This window comes from Mytilus californianus, unplaced genomic scaffold, assembly GCF_021869535.1.
Source record: "Mytilus californianus isolate M0D057914Y unplaced genomic scaffold, xbMytCali1.0.p SCAF_10, whole genome shotgun sequence".
Lineage (NCBI taxonomy): Eukaryota > Metazoa > Mollusca > Bivalvia > Mytilida > Mytilidae > Mytilus > Mytilus californianus.
In genome coordinates this window covers 48,955,381-48,972,961 of record NW_026262582.1, presented here as the reverse complement: position 1 = coordinate 48,972,961, position 17,581 = coordinate 48,955,381, and the positions used below count along the sequence as shown (strand labels likewise).

Genomic DNA, 17,581 nt, shown 5'->3' with positions numbered 1-17,581 from the left:
TTCTTACCTGTATTTGTCCATGAGTTTGCATTAAAAATAGTCTGCATATATTTCTCTTTCAACAAAAGTTTCATTTCTGCAAATTTGTTGGTTAGTTTAAGTATACAATGGAATCAAAAGCACTATTATTTTGTCAAGGAAGGGCTACTTCAACATACGTTCTAAATTGAAGTGGGTGAATTAGTGGTCTTACATCTAAGTGTGTCTTAATTTTATAGCAATAACTTTATTTTTTCAGCTTTCATCTTATGTTGGCTCCCATCATCGCTGGCGACATACACAAACTTGGTATCTGTAAAAAGTCTTGGAGGAGCCTTCTACATAATGACAGCTCTGTCTCCACTAAACAGCTTAATAAACCCACTCATTGTTCTTTCAATAAATCATAGGATGTTTAGACCAAGACGAAAAAAAACTTTGTCAACTAAACTCACGTTGACAACGTCATTAAAAAGCCTAGGTCGTACAAGGCGTCCATATGTGAACGCATAATATCAAAATATAAACAGAATAAAATGTGTTATTGAATGTTATAGCATTTCCATATTTTTTTTATGTAATTTACTAAAATTGTTATTCATTGTTATTTATTGTCAGATTAATATATTTCCTAGCAAACATTGTGTAAGGCCTTATAATCTCCAATGATATTATTATCTTTGCTAGAATATGAAATGTTTAAGTATTTTTATTTATTATTGTTTTTTTACATTTATGTTGTTATGTGTATACATTAATATGACTTCAAACTACAATGGTTATGAATGAGTTATCATCTTTCAATAAAGAATCTATAATTATTATCAAAATCATTTGTACTATTCTAGATAATATTTTAGTATAACTACTATTACAAGACATACTCAAGTGGTTCCGATGATTCTAATATTTAGAACTTTAAAACTTGTACAATTCTGTTTAATCACGATTAAAAAAGTACAAAATCTAGCATACAAAATTGTTTCATACAGGTATTTATGCTGAGTTTATTTTGATTGCTTGGGTCGATGCCACAACTGGTGGACTTCTAATTCTTCTACTTCTTCACAACAAAAACTGTACAGCATTTCGTTACGCAAGGTCTCAGTCATTCAAAGCATTTCGTTACGCAAGGTCTCAGTCATTCAATTGTACACAGCGAAAAGACAAGCAACAGTAACAAAACACTACCTTAAATGAATAAAGGCAACAGTAGTAAACCGCGGACACCTCCCAAGAATTTACAACAGCATGCAAGGACACCACAAACGAAATATAAACTGCGGGACAAATGCATAGATCAACGTCACAAAAAGTATATATTATCACTGGTCAATTTCTAAAAACGAAATAGATTTGCTTTATTTATAGATACGCACGAGAATATCAAATTGGGATTGAGTTTATAAAGGTGTTATTTTATGTTTTTTCTAACCATGACAAAAATATGAAAATGGAATCATTTTTGTAATGGTGTTATCATTTGTATTTTCTAACCATTTCGGTTTTTCTTTTTAATAAAAACTGTGTATCAACACAACAAAATCATGTGCATATAGTTACTTTAAACTTAAAATCATATAAATAAAGTAATTGATTTTTTAGCTTTTACATACAAAAAGAAAGAGAAAATAAACCAACGCTAATATAAACAATATCATCCAAGACCAATTAGTAAACATACATGAAAACAAACAACATAAGACAAAACAAAAATACCCTGTAGAAATGTATATGAAATATACAATGCCAACCACAAATGAAATAAACACCAACTCACCACAAAATTATCCACCAGACCTACACGTATAAGAAAGTAACGTATAGTGTGAACATGCACGAGCATAACGTATCCAGATATTGAGATATGTAAACACCATAATCACAGGGTAGATGGTACGTTGCTGCTGGGAAATGGAAAATTGATAATTGTGAAGTTGAAATCATCCCGTTTGTCATAGGTTTAAGGCTTTTGTAAAGACTGTGCAACACGAACTCTACCAAAAATCAGGGTTAACTCAAGTGCCACCTAAGGAACAAGCAGTTTCTACTTCACTTGCGACAATCTTCATGTTTATCAATAAAAGGGGAAACGGAGATACTGTGGAATCATTTATTTTCGTGTGTACCAATTTTCGTGGATTTGGGAAAACTAGCCTTTTCGTGGATTCGTGGATTTCAAGGTTTTGCCCAAGTCTGCATATAACGTGATATAAATTTGTATTTCGTTGAACATTTGAATTCGTAGTGCAACAAGCTGAAGGCATGTGACACAGATTTCACAAATTATTCAAACAAATCATGTCTTCCAGATCGGTCTAACAAGTTTTGATGGCGTTCGTAAAATTTTCAAAAGGATGATTTTAACGTTACCATTTAGAACCATTGATGCATTATTATACTACTAATTTAAAAATCTTTACAAAACTTTCATCTCGGCACAATATCTCATGATAGATTTTTTAATGAACTTCATTCGTGGGTAAAGGACTGGTATCCTGTAACTGGGATCATATTCCTATCAGACCAGATGATCTTCTAAACAAAATCATTTATCTTCAATCAAAAATCAAAATGTTTGATGTATAAGTCTTTGCTATGGGTATTTTAAAGTCAAAGAACATGTCAAAAAGACCTCAGACAAAAAATAGCATATTTTCAAGCAAAACTTGATTTCGACAAAAATAGTCTTTGAATAATTTTTCTTCAACCCTAGCTCTAGATTAAATTTTTGATGAAAGAAATGTTATATAAAAGCATGTCCTTGATTTATAAGCACCAAAAATTGAGTTTTAGCTTAAGAGAAATGCAAATATGTGTTAAATGAGACATCTTTGATGTATGTTCACGATGGCTTAAATCTCTATTTATCTTCTACTTTAAATCATTAAAACACAATATTGACTGCTGTATCATAACTTTTGACATTTTTACCTATTATGTCTGTTTGTTTTGTTCACACATCGTTGTCAATATAATGAAATTTGATGCGACTGTCATGCAAGTGAGAGGTTTGGCTAGCTATAAAACCACGTTTAATCCACATTTTCTACATAAGAAAATGCCTTTACAAAGTCAGGAATATGACAGTTGTTATCCATTCGTTTGATGTGTTTGAACTTTTCATTTTGCCTTATGATTAGGGACTTTCCATTTTGAATTTTTCTCGATGTTCGATATTTTTGAGATTTAAATTTTTTCAACCAAAGAAAACAAATTCACGCATAGATATATGAATAAAACATGTAAAAAGCATACCTGTTCAGTGGTAGAATTCAATATTCACTTTAACACCTTAGGAAAGAGCATATTGGACTTTATTATACTTCATGTCAAAATGCTGGATTTTGATTGGTTGATACGAGGTAAACACTATATCCCATGGCAAAATATTCTAGTATCCTTCATTTAGACGTTTTATCAAGTGTGCGTTTTATTAAATGATACGTATGGTTGTTTTGTACAAGACTCTATATTTTTTACTTTGAATTTGAAATTTAATAGACACTTATTACTGAACATTATTCAGTATGAAAAATTAAATAACACATATCTAAGAGGGAGATAGAGCAGTTGACAATGTTTTCTCGGGTAACCATCTGCTCTATCTCCTCTCAGCTATGTATTATTTATATAATGCTACAATTTTATAAAAAAAAAAATTTGGCGTGTTGCTGTAGAAAAAAATAAATAGGCTATAGATTGACCACTTTTTGCCAAATTTAAATGATTGAATGACAATTGTCAAAACTGGGCTTATTTCTTATTGACTCTCTCATATAAAACTGCACATTACAAAGAAACTATATCTCCAAGTACTAACCTAGCGCTGCTTGGCCCAAACAAGACATCTAGCTTACTTAAGAATTAATCAGTGTAATTGAAATATTTCATGGTCCAAAATTGCTTTAGACACCATCATGTTTGTTCGGTGTCAAATTACACACACTTCACACAGTAAAAATGACAATAAATTAAGGGAAAACTGTACAATTCGTATTCAAAAAAGGAATAAAACTGCTAATGCTAACTCTTTCTGTCTTATTTTTATCAACTTTGCCGCAAATGTATTAAATTCTAAACTAAATACCTACTCAAACAAAGGAAGATAATGCATTTCTTTATTATAATTACGTTATACAAATGTGGTAAATAAAAGAAAATCTTTATTTTTCTCCAATATTTTGTAAATATTGTCAAAGAGACCTCCGTGTTGAAGGCCGTACTTTGACCTATAATGGTTTGGTTTTACAAATTGTGACTTGGATGGAGAGTTGTCTCATTGGTACTCATACCACATCTCCTTATATCTTCTCACTTTGCAGATTGTTGTTGCTTAGCTTCTTTATGTGTACCTTTCGTCACCTGAAGAAATTAAGTCATTGACAATGATATAAAAAAGAAAAAAAGAAAATGTGGTATGATTGCCAATGAGACAACTCTCCACAAGAGACCAAATGACACAGAAATTAACAGCTAAAGGTCACAGTACGGTCTTCAACAATGAGAAACAAAGCCCATACCTATAGTCAGCAATAAAGGGCCCCGATATCACAAATGTAAAACAATTCAAACGAGAAAACTAATGCCTGTTTCAGTTACTTGGCATTTCTGGTAACCTGATACATACGAATAAAGGAAAGTCAGTAAAATAAGAGGGCATGTTCAAACATTGAATCTGAATCTGAATAGGAACGTTGCAGAGCCAGTATGTGGCATCTATGGAAGAGAGAAAATTAGTCCAACGATGTGAGATCAATCAAAATTTTAAATCTTCCTACTGACTAATATCTTAACAATATATCAAAGCTCGATCTAAATCGTTCTGGGCTGAGAAATTTTGTAAATTAATTGAATTAATTTAACACATCTTTGATAACTTTAAGAGATGATTTGCATCATAAAGGATGGCCTATGAATAGTCCCACTTAAGATCTGCTGTATAGATTATAATCACTTTCATTGGAGAATTAGCGACGTTTGATATCTAACATGATACTTATTTTTACGTCATAAAGTCATACAATTACGAGAATTATTGACAATAACATGAAACAACCTTCAATCCATAAATTTTTAATTTTTAATCATGGGCTATAATCTTGGAATGAGTTTAAAGTTAATCACTCTGATCAGACTGATATTATTTTCTCTATCGTCATCCGATGATTGGTTTACGAATAATATACAAAGGCAACAGTACAGTCAAATATATAGAGAACACTTATCTGAAATTAATACGTTTGAAACAGGTTTGTTGCACAACTGGTGCGGTTGGAGTAACGAGTATTTAAAAAAAAAACATCTGCTGGTCTGTAGATTTGAATACTGTTTTGCTGTTTTTTTTTTTTTTTTTTTTTTTTTTTTTTGTTTGTAAAGAATAATACTTATGACATTAACAAGATTAAGAATATGGTTACACTTAAAAGCTAAACTAACGACTTCTTTTATACTAGCACACGCCGTGTTTCAGAGGAAAGTAAAACTTAGGTGGTAAGTCGCATCTTAAGGATGTTTGCTCCTCTGTTTCAAAAAAACAAGCTTTTTGAAAGATCATCATAAATTGATAGTTTATAAATAACGGTACTTAAAAAGCAAAAAAATAATTATAGGTCCGTGTCCTTATTTTTGAGATATGATGATTTGAAAATTTGGCAGGATGATTCTCTCTAGATTTTTCATACATTTAATATTGACACCTTTTTTCTTTCAAAAACTATGAAAAAGTAACAAGGATTTTATAAGATTTTCAAATATGGCTTTTTAAACTATTTGTAATAAAATTATGAAAAGAAAGTAGAGGTTTGCGGGCAAAACTTTTAATGGCACTACATGGATAAAATTAGAGGATTCCAAATATCTGGCAAAATTCAAAAACAAGAGGAGCGAACATCCTTAAGTCATACGTCATAGAAAATTATATGTGATATGAAATACCTAAAGTTATCCTATCAGCGAATCCAATGATGACGGTGTCAATTGTTAAATTTGCAAATGCATTCTCTTTTTCAGATGTCAGAACATTAGATAGGAATTGGAGCATTTTCTCCACAAATTGGTCTTTAGATTGCAATGCTTGGCCCCTGACTTTCATCATCAGTACTACACAATTTGGCTGAATATCTTCAATTTCATTCTGAAACAGTTCTTCGTTTGAATTCACTTTTAAAAACTTCTCAGCAACTTCATTTTCCTTAATCACTCCTGTTACAATTAAATTTATTGTTTCTACTTCTGACACTGAAATTGATAGATAAGATAATTTATTAGTTTTATGCGATAATAGCATTTCATTATCATTATTATAGCTAAAATCGTTATCATGATTATCAACTTCTTATTTGTATCCCTATCATAATGATTAGTAGTACTGGTAGTAATAAAATAGTAGTTGATGGCGTTGCAGTAGTCACAACTTATAAAATAAAGTTTATTTACAGAAATTGCTTGGAAACTTTTTTTAAGCATATTCTAGAAAAAAAGATAGAGGGGTTACAAAATTTTATGGAATTTATGGGATAAAAAAATGATCGAACATCATGAAGTTATTTTACTTTAAAAAATGAATTGAAAATGAAACTTTCAAAAATGAATGCTTTCGAAGACATTGCCTTGATCTTCTTCTACCAGGACGCTCAACAGTTTACATGTTTAAGCCGTATATGAATAAATACTTTTGTGGCTAAATTAGAACTAACAAAAAAAAAAAAAAAAACATCCAAGGTCGACTTTTGTTGTTTTTTTTTAGGAATTTGATCTCAAAATAATAAAGGGAAAGTCTTTGAAATCAATACCATAAATCATAACATTGAAAAAGCTATGATTGATGGGCTGTTGATACCCTACTGAAAAGGCTCTTAAACCATTTTTATTTCTGCACCGGTAATATTTGTAGACGAATAACATTGACTGTATCAACTAGAATCGGGTCATAACCATAATCAGATTATTGCTGCCTACATTACATCTATTATATTAGAAAAAAAAGAGTTTATTTTAAAAAATTCAGTGTCATTGTGTTTACAGATACAAATAAAATGAATAATGTGTATGAGGACACAAATGCCCCCACTGAAGCTTTGCAATTTAAAAAAAAATCATTTCATCCATAGTTTTTTATAAATCAATTTCAAACTGCTATAATGTTCTACAATTTTTAGTTTGCACCACAATATTGATGAACAGGGTTGTTTATTTTTAAATATTTTTACGATACGCTTATATTTCATAAACATACAAGTTAATAAGTCTTTATTTTTCTATGTCGTGTTTTGTGGCCAGATCTTTTCGCCCTTTTCCGTCTTTAACTATGGCATTGTCAGTTTGTCTTCGATTAATGACTTTGAATATCCGTTAAGCTTAGTATCTTCCGCCTCTCTTTGTAAGTAATGATTCATATAAATTTTAAATTATCAATTTCCGTCGTGTAATTTTAAGTGTTCATAAGGTTGTGACCTTATTTAAAACAATGTTGTGTCATAAATGACAAACAAATTTACAAACTTCCCTTTTCAATAAGAGGTTTACGTGTTAATCCACAATTGTTGTAAATATAATGGAAATTGATGCGAATGTCATACAAGTGAGAGGTTTAGCGCTATAAAACCAGGTTCAATCCAACATTTTCTACATTTGGAAATGCCTGTACCAAGTCAGGAATATGACAGTTGTTTTGTCCATTCGTTTGATGTGTTTTATCATTTGATTTTGCTGATGAAAGTATTAATAAAAATACTCCAAGGTAAAGTCGAAAAGGGGAAGTCCATAAAAAAATAATGTCATATCATATTCCTGACTTGGTAAAAGCATTTTTCGAACAAAACGGTGGGTTTAACCATTGTCTGCTAAGTATATATAAAAAAAATTTAAAACAAAATATGATGAACAAATTTAGTGAAAGAATTGTGTGACTTGCCTACATTTAAGACACGATCTATACAGTTCCGCCCAGAACTTCCGATGTAAAGATAAATAGAGGTTCCATTTCTTCTGTATGTGCTACTAACTGAAAGAAATGATACAAATTATAATCTGAATACCCTTCATATGGAGTACTATGGATTCATTTATCTTCGATGATACCAATGGTTGCTGATTGAGGAACTTTAGGATTTTCGTGAATATTTGATTTCGTGGTTTGATTAAAAACAATTTATTGAATTATATAGAAATTGTGTACTTCTTTCGGCATTCGCGGTTTAAATTCATAGAAAATGTAAAACCGTAAAATCTACAAAAATGTGTGTCAAATGAATAATAATGAAGACACAGTAGTTTAAAGTGATAGTACAGTATGAATGTTTAAAGCACCCATGCTGTCAATTGCCATCAAATAAAAACAGTATAAATAAGACACCTTAAGCTTGTTTGAGTTGCTCTAATTTTTAAAAAAATGTTTTATCCATTGTTTCAGCATCTTATCAATATTCAATTATAATCATCAGCCTTTATTAATCATCTACTTTGGAAATAAATAATTGGATGGATTGAAATTACACTAGCAGGATACCTTATTTTTATTTCTTTGGAGATTTTTTGTAAACGCATTCAGTAGAAACAAGTTCAGGAACTGTTGCAATAAAGGTATTTATCTTCTAGGCATATGTATTTATCTAATTAGTTGATGAGCGTATTTAAAGCATTATTATATGTTTGACACGATTTTAACTTCAACTTAATGCATTGTTCTGATATTAGTATAGCAATTCATGGGGAAAGAGTTTAAATTGAAGGACACCCTATTTTTCTTGTAAAACAACAGTCTATGAAATAGACGGTTTTGGAAAAAATCTGCCACATTTGTGGATATCATATTTTATTTTGAATAAATCAAAAATACTATTACAGGTATTTCTTTTTCATTGCAAGTAGACCGAAGAAGTTACCGGTTAAACTAAAAAAAAATACTGATGGAAGTAGCACCACAAACATAAGGATAATCATAATAGAGTTTTACCTTCCGTTAATGAATTAAAAAGATTAATTTCCTTACCTTGCATGTCTTCAATATTACGAGCTTTTTAAATACATGTTTCTATGCAGCTTTCAGCGAACTTGTTACTTTCTATATTCGAAATTTTATACAGAAATGTTTCGTCTGCTGGTTTTTGATAAAAACATTGATCGATTCGCTTAGCCACATCTTTGAATTGTTTGAACCAAGCGGTGAATTCTTCATCCACAATTTCGACACGATGTCGTGAATAAAATGACTTGCTTCTTACGTAAATTCTTTTTATTTCATCGCTTATTGTCATATCAGAGTTTTCCGGAAGTTTTGTCCAACCATGACGAGGTGTTGGAAGGAATTGCCATACTGTTCTGTAGATAAAATCAACATCGCATTCACTGTACCTATTAGACACAAGGCTATCAACCATGTCTTTTGCTCTTTGTGTAAATGTGTGCAAAAAAGAACTGTTTTGTAACAAGTTAAACAGCACTTTTAACTACCACTGATTCTTTGGCATATCTAGATCTTTCATTATTCGTTTGATCTGATATTGCCATGTTCTGTTATTGGGAGGCAAGCATATCTGGTGATATTACTTAAGAACATTCTATAAATTTTCCAAATAAAATGGTAAATTAGATAATCCGACAAACAATGGTGATACCGAGTTTTTGTTGTATTCCTAAATGTAACACGTCCATTAAACGAACATTGCAGCCTAATTATATTAAAATTAGGAAATTTTCGTTTTGACATTGTTATTTATCCTTCATTTTTGTGTAGTGCATATCTGCAAGCTCCTCTGCAAGATCGAATCTCGTCAACAAATCTTTATAAAATACTTGCCGATTTACATTCAATGCTGCCAACGGAATGTTTGGAGAGTCTTCTACCTTCTTTACAAATATTTACGTACCTACATTTAGGTCTCTGCGATGAACCAACTTTTTGGTGAACGAAACTACATCAACTGCCAATTCTAAACCCATTCCTTGTGTTGTAGTACTAACATATTGGTAGGTCCATTCTACGCTTAAGCAGTCGAAGAATAAGAAATGTAAATTTCTATCAAATATATGATAATCAGTTTTTTTCAAAACGGTAATTTAAATTTGCTTGCTTATTTTTGTCGTTTGTTATTTGAATAGGCACAAATGTGATTTTATGTGTGCTGTTTCGTGAATGAAATCTTGTAACTGGTTTAGACAGAAGCTAGTATAATGCTTTCTTGTCATGAATTTCATCAGAATATCAATTATTTTAGATACCTGCATACGGTTTTTTTTTTTTTGTATTTCAACCAGCATAAGTCCATACTAGAATTGAATTAGACTTCAACAGAAAAATTGTATAATGCAGTGTAATTATTTCATAAGTGAACCAAAGGTATTGTACAACATATGATTGAAAAATATAGCTTTTCTTGAGAATTTTCAGGAAATAATAGAAAAGATTGACCATGCTTATCTCAGTATTACAAAGTGAAATAGACGAATAGAAATTCTACACCAACATAGTTAACACAGATGCCCTTTATTATATTCTTAAAATTAAAGGAGAATGGTTTTAATTAGTTTTTTTTTTATCTCAACCTGATCCCGTTTCACCTCAACCGGTGGAATCATAAAAAAACAGATGAGCCTCCTCGTGGGGTTTTTGATTTTGTGATTACTTGGCCGTTTTTATAGTGATTATTTGATTACCAGACCAAATATTTCATGATTATTTGATTATTTGATAATCTAGGACTGTTTTTTTATTATTTAATTATCTTGTTTAAAAAAATAATTAATGATTATGTGATTATGTTGGCAAAACGTTTATGATTATTGTCAACGAGATTAAAATTTTAAAAATGTCAACCAGATAAAAGATTATAAAGTACTTAATGTAATATTAGATCCTTGATAGGTTTTATCGGCAATTTTCAAACATTTTCGATTTCGTAAAAGAAAGTTCTAGTTCTTCATCTATATTCTCATTTTCGAAATAAAACAAAACAGAAGTAATCAACTGCGGCGAACAATCTGTAATAATATAACATTTATTTCTTACGGTGTTTTGCTTCATTGTCTCATTGATTCATCCATATTCAATTATAATTCACAAGTAAATTATAAACTGCACGATTAAACATTTTTGCAAAAGGTCAAATGATGTAACAATTCAGTTTAGTCATTGTACAAATTGTCATGTGTAATTTCAAATGTTATGTATTTCAACAGTTTTAATTTTAACTTGATTAACAATCATATTTTATCAGTAAAGTTCAAAAATCAAGTTGTTTTCATCCCTTTTAAATCTTTAAAAATTACATTACGGTTGAAAAAAAAATAGAACTATTACGTATGGAATTAGTTATCATACGTTTAATTTTTTTTATTGTATCCTTTCTTTATACTTCTATTTCTGTATGTCTTTAATCTAACGATAACAATTACAATCATAAGTATAACTAATTATTATTATACTGACTTAAATGCATTTAACAAACTATATTATAGATATGCAAGGTTGGTGTTGAAAAATCAGGAAAATATAGGAAATTCAAGGGTGGTTCATCAAGAATAAAGAAAAGTACTAGAAATCCAACTGTGGTCCATCAAGAAAAGTACAAGACCATCAGTGGTCAATCAAGAAAAGTACAAGACCATCAATGGTCAATCAAGAAAAGTACTGAAATTCAAACTGTGGTCCATCAAAAAAACAACTGGATATCCAACAGTGGTCCATCAAAAAAAGTCCTGGAAATCCAAAAGTGGGCTACCAAGAAAAGTACTGGAGATTCAACAGTGGTCCATCAAGAAAATTTCAGGAAATCCAACAGTGATCCATCAAGAAAAATACTGGAAATCCGACAGTGGTCCATCAAAAAAGTACTGGATATCCAACAGTGGTCCATCAAGAAAAGTACTGGAAATCCTTTAGTGGTCCGTCAAGAAAAGTAAATTCTAGAAATGCAAGGTTGGTGTCAAAAAATTAGGAAAATATAGGAAATTCAAGGGTGGTCCATCAAGAATAAAGAAAAGTACTGGAAATCAAATTGTGGTCCATCAAGAAAAGTACTGAATTCCAAGAGTAGTCCATCAAGAAAAGTACTGAAATCCAACAGTGGTCCATCAGGAAAAGTACTTGAAATCCAATAGTGGTCCATCAAGAAAAGTACTGGCAATCTAACAGTGAACCATCAAGAAAAGTAATGGAAATCCAAAAGTGGTTCATCAAGAAAAGTACTTGAAATCCAACAGTGGTCCATCAAGAAAAGTACTGGAAATCCAACAGTGGTCCATCAACAAAAGTACAGGAAATACAACAGTGATCCATCAAGAAAAGTACTGGAAATCCAACAGTGGTCCATCAACAAAAGTACTGAAATCCAACAGTGGTCTATCAAGAAAAGTACTGGAAATCCAACAGTGATCCAGCAAGAAAAGTACTGGAAATCCAACATTTGTCCATCAAGAAAAGTACTGGAAATCCAACAGTGGTCCATCAGGAAAAGTACTGGAAATCCAACAGTGATCAATCATGAAAGATGCTGGAAATCAAACAGTGATCCATCAAGAAAAGTACTGGAAATCCAACAGTGGTCCACCAAGAAAAGTACTGGAAATCCAACAGTTATCCATCACAAAAATTACTGGAAATCCAACAGTAGCCAATCAAGAAAAGTAATTGAAATCCAACAGTGGTCCATGAAGAAAAGTACTTGAAATCCAACAGTGGTTCATCAAGAAAAGTACTGGATATCCAACAGTGGTCCATACAAAAAAGTACTAGATATCCACCAGTGGTCCTTCAAAATGAGTACTGAAAATCCAACAGTGGTCTACCATTGTCTACGAATAAAAGTATTGGAAATCAAAAAAATTTTGTGGTGAACACTGCCTAGGATAAGTCCATTTCGAGTTAATGACAAATAAAGAAAAAACGAGAAGAGAACATGAACGTGATGCAAAAACATAATTGTGGAAAAGAATAGGTTTTGTTTTACAGATGTCAACACGATTTAGACATTGATAAATGACAGTAACCTATTCATTTTATGGTTTATGATAGATTAAACCTTTTCATGACATGATTTATAACATTCTATTTTTCAAATTCCGCTTTGGTAAAATTGAGAAATTATTAAGAAACTAAGTTCCACCTCCTTCAGACAATTCAGACATTAGATAAAATTTTATTTTATTTTTAGATCCATTTTGGTCATAAAAAGAAAAATAACAAAGATATCGAACTCCAATCAAACTTTAAAACGGAAAGTCCATTATCAAATGACAAAATCAAAAGCTCTAACATACCCAACAACTTGAAATAACTCTCATATTCCTGACTTGGTACCGGCATTTCCTTATGTAGAAAATGTTTGATTAAACCTGGTTTTAAAGCTAGGTTACCTCTCACTTGTATAAAAAGTTGCATAGAATTCAATTATATTGACAACAATGAGTGAGCAAAACAACTGACAAAATAGGTAGAAATCTCAACAATAGGGGTTCCGCAGTAAATATTGTGTTATAATCTTAATCACAATAAAAGATTCTTGTGTTTCTATAAATTTAATTTCACATACCTGACTTCCGAATGTTTAGGTTTCAGTTGTCCTGATGAAGAAAAATCCTACCAAAAAATGCTTTGGAGGCCAATATTTATGACATTTATAATTTGTTATTTTTCAATTTCTATCACGGGGGTCGATACCACTGCTAGTGGACTGTTAGTCTCCGAGGATATCATCTCAGTAATCAGTAATGTGGTGCTAAGAGGATTTAGCACATACTATTTTGAAAAATCTTTGTTGATAAATTAAGAAATTATTAAGAAACAAACATTCCAATTCCTTCATGAAAATCGGACCTTTGAAGAAATTAGCTACTATTTTAAGGTCATTCTTAGTTATATAGGTACTAACGTTTTTACATAATTACACATTCCTGCCACATTCCTAATAATACGTTTACGAGTTCTTGATTAAGGTATATCCAGAAAAAACGCTTTGGAAGCCTAATATTTGTAAAAATTAATTTCCATTTTCTGTTACAATGTCAATACACCTGCTGGTGGAATGTTAATCCCCAAGGATATCATCAGCTAGTTAGTCGGTGCTTCAGTACTACGCTAATAAATAACAAACTATTCTAAAATGTCTTATTGACAAATTAAGAAATTATTACGAAACAACTCCCTTTGGAAAATCAGACCATTCAGGAAATGAACTATTCTTTTTAAGTCCTTTTTTATTATAAAGCTCCTAACGTTACTATGCATTTACTCATCCCTGAAATCGAATTTTAAGGATGTTCGCTCCCTGGGTTTTTGAATTTTTGTCAGATGTTCGGAATCTTTTGGTTTTATCGATGTAGTGTCATTAAAAAAATTTTGCCCATTAACCCCTACTTTTCTTTCCATAATTTGATTACATATATTTTAAAATGTCATCTTTGAAAATCTTATAAAATTCTTGTTATTTTTTCATCGTTTTTGAAAGATAAAAGGTGCCAATGTTAAATGTATGAAAAATCTAGAGAGAATTATTTCCCGCCAAATTTTCGATTGCTTATAGCTCGAAAACAAGCACACGGACCCTTCATTTTTTCGGCTGTTTTAGTTTCTTTATTTATATACTATCAATTTATATCAGTCTTTTAATAAGCTTGTTATTTTGAAACAGAGTAGCGAACATCCTTAAGGTTTGAAATTTCCTAGTTAAGGCAAATCCATAAATGCGCTTTGTACGCACGAAATGTATAAAGTGCGAATTCACTGTCAATATTTCAAAACAATATTCATTTTTCAATGCTTCTTACAGGAGGAAGTATAAAATTAGATTGGTTTACCTCCCTGTCGTCTCATCTTTTAAAAATCAATCTTTTATGATTGACACATAATCAGTGTAGCGTTAAATGAAAACTCATTAAAACAAGGTATTTGTTACAAGTAAAGTTCGTTAACAATGACATTGGCTTTTCTTTATTAAAATAGGTTTGTTTAGTGAATGATTATAAAGACAAGTGACAAGTGTCAGTTTCAATATATATAATCTTTCAGGTTCAGCCTTTTGGAACATAAGTTGATCAGAAATGTTCACTTTATTATTAAAGAAACAACAAAGTCAAAGATATTCAGTTACAACCTTGAACTTAAACTTCTTCTATGAACATGTAAATGTGAAAATTATTTATATAAGTCAAACAATTATTGTTCATTCTTGATTTTTCTTTCCGGTCGTGGGGTTTGATATATGATTCCTAACCAATATCATGACTCACATGTAAATGAAGTATTGGGACCAAACGTTATTGACCTTCACCTTCTTGAAAACAAATTTGAACCTTCAAAAGCTAAAACACAATATGTTATTTTGCTTTCAATTCGAAAGCATTTTCAGTATATCCGACTGAATATAATTTTTTTTAATTTTTTAATTTTTTAAGTACTAGTAATATGATTGTACCACTTACCATTTTCCAAATGGGGAAGTTGAAATCATTCCTTCGTAAATTTTACGGGCGCCATCAAGAGTTGTTTGACAGTTATGGAATAACCGTTTCACAGATGATATAGGATATGTTCCTTATGTAATAACATAAGCAACACGACGGGTGCCACGTGTGAAGCAGGATCTGCTTACCCTTCCGGAGCACCTGAGATCACCCCCAGTTTTTGGTGGGGTTCATGTTGCTTAGTCTTCTATGTTGTGTCATCTGTACTATTATTTGTCTGTTTGTCTTTTTATTTTTGGCCATGGCGTCGACAATTTGTTTTCGATCTATGAGTTTGACTGTCCCTCTTGTATCTTTCGTCCTTTTTTTCGACCATGTTACAGACTTTAATGGAGGGTAACAAAAACAACTGAGGGGATTACGTGAACTCCAAAAAGAACGAGACCTGTGAGTCGACAGGGCAATCGATTCCTGTTATGCATTCATTTCCCGACAAGCGAAGTCAGCTCAATCAAAATGTAACGTTCACTTATAATAATACAGTAACATACTTAATAACCAAATGACTCATCATATTAACATTTATATTTACAATCATATACTACACTTCTTCCGTTTAACCCATATTTCACAACCACAGATTTATACTCAAAACATTGCATAATTATGATTAATAACAAAATTGTATACAGAGCCGAGAACTGGTTTAACAACCATTTAATAACATTTTTCAGCATTTGAAGGTATGTTCACCATACATTTACTAACATTTATTAACAGCAATTGCTTTATGTTGGTACTTACAATAGGAAACAATATATTTATACTGATTTCTGTTTTGATTACATCTGTTTCCGGAATATCTACATCCGACAATATTAAATAGTTGTATTTGTATATTGATACTATGTTTGTGGTAAAACATAATGCGAGGTATGTGTTAATGAGACCTCAAACCCACGACAAACAATAACTAAAAGACATAAAGAGGGCAGCATACAGTCTAAATAAAAAAGAGCCAGAAGAAGTTTTTTTTAGCAAGAAATATGTTTAAAGCGTTCAAAAGTTATTCGTTAAATTAAAGTAAAATTATTTTTCTTTATTGAAGTCTTCTATGAAAAGAAAAGTGGGCGATATGGGGTAAAATAGTTCTCACTGTATTGTAGGAAAAACCCCAAGGAGTCCGAACATCTTATTAAAATTCCTAAACCTAAACTAACTACATCTATAAATGTAATTTCCACTTTTGAAAGGAATCTAGGGTTTGAGACATGCCTATCGATTCGGAAAGAGAATTTCAGTGCGTGATCGTGTTAGGAAAAACAGAATTTAAAAAAAAAGTATCAATTAGTTGAAATTGTTTTAATCTATGTTTGCAACGAGTGCGCCTATCAGATTGATCTAGATTGTCTTTTTGAATTTCTACCAACCCTCAGGTAATTTAATATAAGATAGTTAAGATCTTTTACTTTATAAGTTATCCGATTGTGAGAAAGCTTTCATGTTTGAAACTCCACCTGTTCTGTTTTTATAATTATTTAGAACATATCTAGCTGCCTTAATTTTTGTCAGTGTAAAATCTAATGTCACAAATTTACCTTCATAGACAGAAAAATGTTATTGTCACTCCTTAATTAATGGATGAACAAATATTAAAACATTCAATATTAGACCGTTTTATAGCATTTATCACAGACAATTTCATGACTGTCCAATACACACTCTTGAATTTGATTAAGTAACTAGATTAGAACAAGTTGTGTTGATCAGGATTTGAGTAACTAGATTCGGACAAGTTGTGTGGATCAGGATTTAAGTAACTAGATTCGGGCAAGTTGTGTGGATCAGGATTTAAGTAACTAGATTCAAACAGGTTGTGTGGATCAGGATTTAAGTAACTAGATTCAAACAAGTTGTGTGGATCAGGATTTAAGTAACTAGATTCGGGCAAGTTGTGTGGATCAGGATTTAAGTAACTAGATTCGGGCAAGTTGTGTGGAACAGGATTTAAGTAACTAGATTCAGGCAAGTTGTGTGGATCAGATTTTAATCAACTTGATTGATCAAAAGACATCTAATTAAAAGGTTGATATGTCGGTTGGTCTTATTTGCCAAATATAGTTCTCTTTTTTAAGTGTAAGAATGTTGATACCACGATAGTTGTATCTTTTGTAAAGGCTCACCTAATAAGCCTCTTGTATGT

The 17,581-nt window shown here is 31.2% G+C and overlaps 1 protein-coding gene across 5 annotated transcripts in view; it reads left to right on the top strand.

Moving 5' to 3' along the window:
- The window catches only part of LOC127718286 (vasopressin V1b receptor-like), an 83,469-nt gene that overhangs the window by 6,920 nt on the left and 58,968 nt on the right, over positions 1-17,581 (top strand). For 3 of the 5 annotated variants that reach the window (XM_052224290.1, XM_052224293.1, XM_052224288.1), the window contains exon 1: positions 16,019-16,121. The exons of 1 other annotated variant lie outside the window; for it this stretch is intronic. Coding sequence is in view for 1 of the 4 variants with exons in the window: in XM_052224291.1 (XP_052080251.1) it covers positions 239-492 (254 nt within the window). In the remaining 3 variants the exon portion in view is untranslated. Of the gene's footprint in view, positions 1-238; positions 944-16,018; positions 16,122-17,581 lie in introns of those variants that run through there. One more of the 5 variants, XM_052224291.1, reaches the window with a different exon arrangement.